This window comes from Eucalyptus grandis, chromosome 5, assembly GCF_016545825.1.
Source record: "Eucalyptus grandis isolate ANBG69807.140 chromosome 5, ASM1654582v1, whole genome shotgun sequence".
In the NCBI taxonomy this organism is placed as follows: domain Eukaryota; kingdom Viridiplantae; phylum Streptophyta; class Magnoliopsida; order Myrtales; family Myrtaceae; genus Eucalyptus; species Eucalyptus grandis.
In genome coordinates, this window is record NC_052616.1 from 29692492 (window position 1) to 29702576 (window position 10085).

General features: G+C 37.7%; 3 protein-coding genes across 3 annotated transcripts; 1 reads left to right on the forward strand and 2 right to left on the reverse strand.

The window, feature by feature from the left end:
* Positions 1–179: 179 nt before the first annotated feature.
* LOC104425579 (probable mannitol dehydrogenase) lies at positions 180–2535 on the forward strand. Its single transcript, XM_010038299.3, is given in 6 exon segments — positions 180–286; positions 371–484; positions 1173–1689; positions 1941–2054; positions 2057–2096; positions 2284–2535. Coding segments are annotated over 6 exon segments (1095 nt in total). The 3' UTR covers positions 2487–2535.
* A 2551-nt stretch (positions 2536–5086) lies between these two features.
* LOC120286298 (disease resistance protein RPV1-like) lies at positions 5087–8180 on the reverse strand. Its single transcript, XM_039314175.1, has 3 exons — positions 7649–8180; positions 6302–6583; positions 5087–5633 (listed from the first exon to the last, which is right to left on the reverse strand). The coding sequence occupies exons 1-3, from the start codon at positions 8138–8140 to the stop codon at positions 5097–5099; spliced, it is 1311 nt and encodes a 436-aa protein (XP_039170109.1). The 5' UTR covers positions 8141–8180; the 3' UTR covers positions 5087–5096.
* Positions 8181–8444: 264 nt separating this feature from the next.
* On the reverse strand, positions 8445–9614 carry LOC120293817 (toll/interleukin-1 receptor-like protein). Its single transcript, XM_039313575.1, has 2 exons — positions 9130–9614; positions 8445–8778 (listed from the first exon to the last, which is right to left on the reverse strand). Exons 1-2 carry the CDS (start codon positions 9612–9614, stop codon positions 8445–8447), a joined length of 819 nt encoding a protein of 272 aa, XP_039169509.1.
* Positions 9615–10085: the final 471 nt, after the last annotated feature.

Genomic DNA, 10085 nt, shown 5'->3' on the forward strand with positions numbered 1-10085 from the left:
CTTTCTTGGAGAAGAGTTAAGAATAATCAACTGGCAAACGCCTGACGGAAAAAAAAAAAATGGCAGAAACGATGAGCTGCAAATTTTTTCCAACCAGACGGTTTCCTATAAAACCTCCTATGCATTTACGATATTTGATCAACCCAAATTAACTAAGTCTGAGAATTGAAAAAGAGAAGATGGAGGCGTTGAAGCTGAATGGGAAAGAAGAGCAGATGCAGAGAGCGTTCGGTTATGCAGCGAGGGACTCTTCAGGAGTCCTTTCTCCTTTCTCTTTCACCAGAAGGTTTGCATCTACTTTCAACTTTTTGATAATCCAGGACACGATCCTGAAGACCTGGCTATCGCTAACGCATGTTCTGCGTCGCAGGGCCAATCGAGATCATGACATTACGATGAAGATCCTGTACTGCGGAATTTGCCATTCCGACCTTCACATCATTAAGAATGAACACGGGATTTCGAGCTACCCTATCGTACCCGGGTACGTCTAGGCTTCGTCTGCTTGTTTTGAATATTACTTGAGGTAATTTGGGAGCTTGTTATACTCACATAGTAACTTGCTCCATAATTACCAACAGTAGAGATTGTAAAGGCAATATGCTGCTTTAGAATTAAGGAAGCTAAAGAGGCAATAATCTTCCGTTTAATTAACCAAAGTCAATTTCTGGTTTTCGACTTTTTTTTTTTTTGAGTCCTCAAAAAATCTCAAACTAGTATGCTCGCAATAAATTTACTATATCCGTTAATTTTTTTTAATTTTATAGTCAAATTATTGAGTTGGATGACACATGCTAATTGATTAATATATCGGTTTAATGTTTTACCTTCCATTTGTCACAAGTGTACCGATTTATAGTTTTTCACGGTATTAACATAATTTAATGATTCTTACCAAAAAAAAAACATAATTTAATGAATAACATAATTTAATGGAAATTAAGCGCGATGTAGGGGTGGTGGGTCCTCCACTAGTTATTACAAATGTATCAATTTGGAATAAAAAAACATAATTTAATGAAAATTAATGAAGGGTAAATTTATCATAAATGTATTAATTTGAGATTTTTAAATTAATTTGAAGTAAATTAGTTATAAGGAATAAATTTGTCATAAAGTTATTAGTTTAGGATTTTTCATGGTATTAATTTTTTTTTATGGGTTTATTATAGCCATGAAATTGTAGGAGTGGTGACTCAAGCTGGGGGCAAAGTGAATAAATTCAAAGTTGGAGACAAAGTAGGCGTTGGTTGCCTAATTGGTTCATGTGGAGAATGTGACAACTGCCATGGAGGGTTGGAGAACTACTGCCCCAAGCCGGTCTACACGTACACGATCTTCGAATCCGAGGGCGACACCAAACGCTACGGCGGGTACTCCGACATCCTCGTCGTCGACGAGCATTTTGCGGTCCGGATCCCCGATGCCATTTCGCTCGCCGGCTGCGCTCCCCTACTCTGCGCCGGGATCACGGTTTACAGCCCAATCAGGCATTTCGGTTTGGACCGGCCTGGGAAGCGTATTGGCGTCGTCGGCCTGGGAGGGCTGGGGCACCTGGCGGTGAAGTTCGGCAAGGCGTTCGGCGCCAAGGTCACCGTCATAAGTACTTCGGAAAGCAAGAGGCAGGAAGCAATTGAGGAATTGAAGACTGACTCGTTCATACTAAGCCATGATATGAAGCAAATGCAGGTATGGAAAAAAAAAAAAAAACACAGTGAAGCAATGAATTATTATTACAAATCATATGTTGACCATATAAAAAAAAGTTTGTCTATACAATTTGACCATAACAGATATATGCATTGAAATTTTCTCCCTATAAAATGAACTTTGATCAATCTAAACTTAAACAAGCCAAGAGAACTTCTGCTAATTACTTCATGTATACATGTTTTCTTTTTAATTTATGTTTTTATTTGATTTGATTTGAGAAATTATAGGCTGCGATCGGCACAATGGATGGGATCATCGACACGGTCTCGGTGACGCATCCATTGAAGCCGTTGTTGGATCTACTGAGAACGGATGGAAAGCTCATCATGTTGAGCGCACCTGATCTGAGACGCCCGCTCAAGTGCCGCTCTTTCCATTATTTGGTAACTTTGGAAATATTCAAATCTCTTCTTCAAAGTTGCTTCTGCTTCACAAGTGAATATTTCTTTTAAATTGGTCTCTGATTTTATTCTATTTTAATTATTTGAACTACTTTGGTCCATCTTAGTTAAATAAGGTCCCAATGCTTTAACCCATTTTTCCGGAATAATCGGAAATTCGAAAATGCAGGGCGGAAATCTTTGGTGGGAAGTATGTGCGGTGGAATCAAGGAGACGCAGGAGATGATGGATTTCGCAGCAGAGCACGGCATAACGTCGAATGTGGAGGTTATCGCGATGGATTACGTGAACGAAGCCATGGACCGACTCGCCAGAGGAGATGTCCGATATCGATTTGTCATCGACATAGCCAATACACTCACCAATCTCTGATTCCATGTCTGCGTTGCCTCTATGTTATTACTTGGTATGTTTTAGTAGATAGAGTGACAGGATTATTTTGATACATTATCGGGTTATGCGATCCTTCTAAATTAGTAATTTACAAGGTGAACCCACATATGTAACTTAAATAGTTTGCACTCGAGACATGGATCCAACTGCAGATGAGGAGTCTCAGTTTATCCCTAAGATTAATTACTTTCAATCAGTCGAAAAAGAAATGTCCTGCTAATGTAGAATTTATCACTAGAAACCGGGACTTATATTCGGTCATTGGGTGTTTGAATCAAAGAGATAAATTCTATTTTTGGTCCTCTAGCATAAGGTCATTTTCAGGTGAAAAATCTCAATTTTTAATTATCTAATCAGAGTTATTATATGGTATGTAATTTATCATTGGCGATCGAATCTGAATCACATTGTCAGGGCATCATATATTGGCTCCGGCCAGCAACTCCGGCCGGAGCTAATTTAGTTACCTAAAATTTAGAAGAAAACATATATTGCCCAGGTTTCCACTATATGAACGAGTCTTTACGTTATCGGAAAAAAAGGAATAGATTTACATGCATTTGGAAAAATAAAATAAAATAGCTACAAGGTGGTCATACGAGATTCAACGATATCGCAATTGTTCTACGATGCACCGAGCCCCCACCTGGCCTCGAACAAATCGGCTTGTCTGCTGAAACCATGATGATCAACTATAGTGCCATCGATACCCCCAAATTACATGAAAATAATTCTGCATAAGACGACTAGCCAAATTAATGATCGGAATAATCATTGGACAAAATTACATGAAAATCAAGAAAATAACCGCAATTTTGCTGCATTATAGCGATCCATCGCCGCCTTGAACTTTCGACTACTTCATAAGACCTAGATAGAAATTAGTCTTTAATAATTTTCATCCATATAGATTTCAATAATCCATTCTAACAAGTTTTCGGTATATTTGCAAAACGATATATTACCTTGTCATTTGCCCCAACAGTTTTCTCTCGTGCTTCCATAAATAATTAACCGATGACTCTGTCTTCCTTCAAAGACCTTCCTCTCTCCTCCACTACATATGTGACTAAACAAATTAATCCCTTTACACAAGGCTCGTGATATTTCCACACCTCTAATAACTTTTTCCACAACTATTACACAAGTACATCACGTACTAAGTCATAAAATTGTCGAAGAAGAAGTTATTATTGTCATGAAAGAGCATTTTCTAGTTCTTAAATTGTGGAAGAAATTATTATTATTGTGAAAATACCATACCCATTTAAGTAATAGAATCAATTTTGTCTTGGCTAACATGAAGTCCCTCTAAGCACTTTTTAAACAATGTGAACACCTATTATTTCATCCATTAGCACTTCTACAATCATCATCTCACTTATGGACCACCTTATAATTCCTACAATAACGTAAATATTTAATCCACAGATCATAGTTTTAAGACTTAAAAGTGAACTTGCGTTGGTGCTTTAAACTGAATATTTCTAACAGGGACAAGTAGAAAATTGCTCAGGAAAGAAAAAATTATAGAGGGAGAAGAAACCAAAGGAACTTTTACCGACTGTAAGGGGAGGAGATAACTATTTTCTTTCTAGAATATGAAATTTATGGCCTTCCCACGTGTACGGAAGACGGGGATAAAACAACTTTTCCTGAAGATGATTTGGCACAACCAATAGCCACAGCTTCTTTAATTTTGATAAATCAGGCAACTCTTTCAAGGAACCGCATCCCAAAAAAACCAATGAAACTAATGATTCTAATTTCTCCAGACCTCGAGTCTCCATTAGCCCAGGGCAACCATTCATACTCAACACTCGGAGGCCCTCTAATCTCGATACCAAAAGTCTCTCAAGCATTGCAGTATCCCTCAAATACAAACTACGGAGTTTCTTTAGTTGCTGTCCAAGCACATCATCAAATTCGACTTCCCTCAACTGGCAATTAAGAAGGCACAAATGGGACAGATTTGTCAAATTGGAAAAGAGTGACCTTCCCATGGGTGACTTTACATCACGTAGAGTCAATTCTATAAGACTGGATGGAAGCCCGACTAGAGATCGCGAGTCAACACAAGTTATCTCAAGAATCTGAAGCCGCGAAAGAGTAGCCAAATTAATCAAGGACATGTGTCATCTCCAATGACAAGTGTCAATCTCTCCAAATAAGATAATCCTTCGATCCACTCTATCTTTGGAACTCCTTGTCTAAATTCTGACAACCTAGGAGTGTCACCCCGTATATGAAGATCAACTAAGTTAGTCAGGTATGAAAGGTCAAGAGCTGTCCACAATAAATGAGATGAGATCTTTAACTCCTTCAAACTCACAGGGAGCTTTGGCAACTGTTTAAGTTCATCACATTGATTCAGAAGAAGTTGTTGGAGATGAGAAAGCTTATTCATAGTTGCGGGCAACCTCCGAATCTTGCTCTTTGTCAGCCCTAGCTTCGTTAAAAAGGATAGACCCCCAATTTCAGTTGGAATTTCTCCCTCCATATTTTCACAGAAGCTAGCATATGGAGCTGTAAGATTCTCTAGCATCCCTATGGCTTTTGGTAGCTCTCTAATTGCACAATTGTTTAGACTTAAAATCTCCAACCGTTTGAGATTTCTAATAGAAGTAGGTAATTTTTGATTTTCGTCATGCTCAAATCTAGTTCAAGCAGAGACACTAATTTTCCCATTGTTCTTGGTAGCTTCTTTATCGAAGTTCCAATAAGACTTATCCACCTCAACATTTTAAGATCTCCAATGGAGTTTGGAAGTGTTTTAAGAAAAGAACAATAATCTAAAGACAAATACTCTAGACGCGTCATTTGTCCAATGGAATGATGAAGTTCTTGAAGGTGCATCCCTCTCATTCCTAGCTTTGACATTGATTTTAGACTACCTAATACAAAAGGCACCGGATAATGTTCGCAACCATCCCTCTTCGGGGATTCACAAGAGATGATTTCGAAGTGCTTCAGGTGCTCTAGTTTAGAGAGAGAGCCATCAACCACTAGCAAGTTTGTACTCTGTTTAATAACCAATCTCTTCAAATTCAAACATTTCGAGAAGTCGGGAGTCCTTTTTAAGCCTGGGTAAGAATTGATTTCTATAACTTTCAAGTCCTTGCTCATCTGAAAAAACAAACCAAGAATCAACCAAGTCAATAATGGCAAATTGGTAAGTTTGGTCAGCGAGACAAACACAAGAAAAAGGGCAAAAGGATACTAAAAGTGTCAAAAATTGTGAACGGCACTCACTGTAGTGTCAAAAATTTTTTGGATCATTTCAATGCCACTTTTTTTTTTTTTAAATGATCACTTAAGTGCCAATCTCGATCTTGGTTGTCGGAAATCCGACGTAGCTATATTTTAGTAATTTCTCAATCCTAAGTGGTTTGCCAGCATATTTAGTCAACATATAATCCTTAATGACGTTGTTTAAAAGTTGTGAATATTGATCATTTAAATATCAAATTTTGTTTAAAGTGATTGCTTCAGTGCTAGTCATTGTTAATCAACAATTACTTTAGTGTCAAGTACACCACGTGAAAATGCCACATGGGCTGGAGTTTTTAAAAAATTGGCCATGTCATATTATAATTTTAATTATAAATGCTATATAATTAATTTGGTCAGAATTTCTTACCGTTAGCACTTAAGTAGTCGTTTTTCCTTCGATTTAGCACTTAAATGAGCCGGCGAAAACTTTTGATACTAAAGTGAGTGCTATACATAACATTTGATACTTCTAGTGTTCTTTTGCCCAAGAAAAAGTAAACTGGATAGTATGATGTTTGTACCAGGCATGACCTCCATCCGGCCCAACCTTCAGTAATGTTAATTCCCGAAAGCTTGAGCACGACTAATTTCTCAAGACACAAATTCATCACGTTTAGTTCCGAAGGGCAATTACTCCAAGAGAGCCATGTTAACTTGGAGAGAAGATTCTTAAAGTCCCCTACCAAGTTCCCGCCCTCTAATTCCAGATATCTTAGATTGGGCAACTTTGAAAATTCTTCACTTGTGAAACTATGCTCTTTGTATAGTCTTGTTAATCTGAGTGCCACAACTTTGTATGTCCCCTAGTAATAGGAAAAGCATATGTGAACATTTGAACTGGATGACAAACATTGTGTTGCACAAGTCTAAGGAGCTTCATTATATTCATTAATGAAACATGCATTACTGTTTTGTTCATATAGATCTAAATTGACCATAACAAAGAGTTAATCAAGTTAATCTGACTGGCTCATACAATTTGATAGAGTTCTCTACATTGTGCAAAGCATAGTAATATTTCTATTCCATCAATTTAAGCCAATTCCTATCGGAAAATGATAACAAAAAAACTTTATTATCATTGAGCAAAACCATTTGATAGAAAATGTTGCCTCCACATTCAAACAACACAAAAACTCTGCAATGGTTTTGCAAGTTAGAAAAAAGTTGCTAGACCAAATTAAAAGAAGTCTCTTGAGTTTATAGCCCTATTTTGACTCTATGCACCGAAATATGCTTGGTCTGGAGTGTGTGGAAGCTCAATTTACTCCAGAGCATCCCATTTTAGGTTTCCTATGAGTTTTATTACAGGATGAAGACAAGAGCTAGAAAGTCTTGTTTTAGGACTTGTTGCCGATTCTACAAAATAAAAGAGCAATGTGAAAAAAAGATATGCTTTCATAATAGTAAACATATTCAACCAACCTCATAAAAGTCTCATATATTGTTTGAAAGCTCTACCGTCTCTACATAAAAGATTGCATACTACAATCAATTACAAAATCTATTACCAAAATTCAGGAAAGGAGTCTCATTGCCGAGTAAAAGAAATAAAATCAGCCTTAAATAGCTTTGATAGCTTAGGAAGTTGCAATCTAGATCTGTTCCCGTATAATTTGTTGAACAATAACCTTGTGTTTAAATGTATTTATGAAGTGTTTGCTACTTTCACGTTGTAACCTTTTAGATATGTGATATGTAATGGAATTACCATCATGAGTTCTTATACAAACCTTTTTTAATTTTCTCTTTTCCATAGTAAAAGTTAAAAAAAAAAAAAAAACCAGTAAGAAACTAACTCCACAACCTTTGAAAAATGCATGGTTGATTTTTTACCTAAAGAAAATAGTAAGGTGACAATAGCTTACCTCTTTCATCCGAACCACATCAAAGGCAATCTTGGGCTCCCACAACCTACTACGATTCCTTGGAAAATTGACATCTTCGCGCCGAACAATTTCTCTTCCAAGATCTCTAAGTTGATTATGCATCCATAATGTATCATCTTTTGTTATCCTTAACAAAGACATACGACTAAGGACAAGTAGTTCTCTCTTTGGAAAATAGTTGGAAGCTTTCCACATATAACACGGGTGGAGTCTATCTTTTCTAATGAAGAAACATGCAATATCAAGAAAGATCTCTATTTGATGAGGCTCTAACATGTCATAACTGATTTTTAATTTATTGAGGACAACTTGGTTGGGCACCAACTCTAATTTTTGCAAAGTGCCTTTCCAAAACTTTTTGCTCTCGCCATAAAGTGAGGAACCGATAATCTCAAGAGCTAAAGGAAGTCCACTTGTTTTGGTGGTAATTTGCCTTGAGATATCAACAAAGTCATGTGGTGGTAAGTCCATCCCGAAGGCATGTTTACTAAAAAGCCGAAGAGCATGGAAAAAATCCATTTTGTCATTTTATAGATTTGAAACTCTTGAGAATGTGCTTGGAAACTACTCTCTTTGTCCTTTTCTTTGATTGGCAAAAAGTTGATGTCCCTTGTTGTAATGATGATTATGCTTCCTGGACCAAACCAATCACTCTTTCCAGCTAGCTTAGAGAGTTGATCCCTCTTATCCACGTCATCAAGAATAAGGAGAACTTTCTTATCACGAAATCTTTCTCTAATTGTGTTAATCCCTACATCAATAGAATTGTGGATCCCTAGAGATCCACCTTGGAGAATCTCGATAACAATTGTTTCTGTAAGTCAACAATTCTTCCTTGTTGTGCAAATTCACGAATGTCTGAAAGGAAGCTACATCCTTGAAATTGACTAGACATTTGATTAAAAATAGCACTTGCAAGAGTTGTCTTACCGATACCGCCCATTCCATGGATGACCAGGTAGTGAACATCATGAGAACCTTTGTTTAACATGTCCATGATAGCTTCAACATGATCATGGATCCCGACTAAATGATTAGGTAGATTTCTCATTCTTTTCATCAGCTTAGTCAAAACCTCATCAACGATAATGTTGATGATTTCACCGTGGCTGCCATATTGACATAAGAGTCTTAGGGTGAAACACATGGCAAATGAACTATTGAGTTAAGGAATATTGTAGACATGAAACTAATCGGATTTTTAAATGGGCTTCTTTAATAAAAGGAAATCTTGACTAATGAAAAATTAGATCTATACTCTGTTTGGATGAGTGATTGGAGAACATAAGATAACAATTACTAGGAAAAAAAACAAAAATGGATAAACCAATATACTGTGTTTGGTGGGAGTAATTAATATAGAAAAAAAATGGGAAAAAATTCTATTCTTTATTATAATCTCACTTTTCATTGCTAGGGCCAAAAATGAACAAAAGCAGATTCCAAAGTCATACTCTTACCCTTTGTCCTTCATGTCCCATCCCTTGATTTTTGAGACCTTGGTCAAAGCTTCCTTCCATTGCCGAATCTGATTGCAGCTGAACTTCTTCTCATGCTTTTTCAGAGCATTGGAGTACAATCGAGTTTTGAGCTTTACATCGTCGGGATTTACATCATAAAAAATGGGTAGGATCACTTTGTCATTCGCTTTGCTCGAGCACTTCAGCATGTGTGTGAGCTCGTGAAGACACCACTTACTTGATGCGTAGTTCCTAGAGAAGACAGGCAAATATATTTTGGAGGATTCAATGACACGCAGAAGTTCGCCTTCAATCTTTTTGCCCTTTCGGATATTTTCATCGTCTTTGAAAACTTGAATTCCAGCTTTGTCTAAGGAGTGATAAAGGCAATCAGTGAAGTTGAGGCGAGTATCGGGGCCTCTAAAACTCAAAAACACCTCGAATTCGGCCCCCGATGACGAATTGCCATCATCGACAGTGGACATGGTCGCTGCGTCTGGTGAGTCCCTCTTTCTCTTCATTCTCCGTCAGCAGCTCAAAATCTTCACCGGGTTGGATCGCAACGAGACGTGCAGCCCTTTCTGGATCTGAGCTGGATTTCTCAACAGGACTCAGCAAAGCGCTAGAGGCAGGAGAATTGCAATGCTCTTTCGCTTTCTTTCTCGGATTTGTTTGCCTTTTTCTCTTTTTTTTTTGCCCGGCACCGAAAGGATTAGGAACGGCGACGGCTTTAATAAGTCAACGGAATTCCTCCAAAGCGGTTGGCAATAAATAAGGTTGCTTTACACTTTCCTTCTTGTGCGCTAGGACCTCTTATCTAGAAGTAGTGGTTTGACATTCACAGATATTTTCGAGAGGAACGCTTGGCCAGAAAGACCCTCCGGTTGCAGAAAGATCTTCGAACGGGGGAAGGTTGGCTCACGATACCTGCCGGGTCTCGTCCCCTTCCTCGGGCG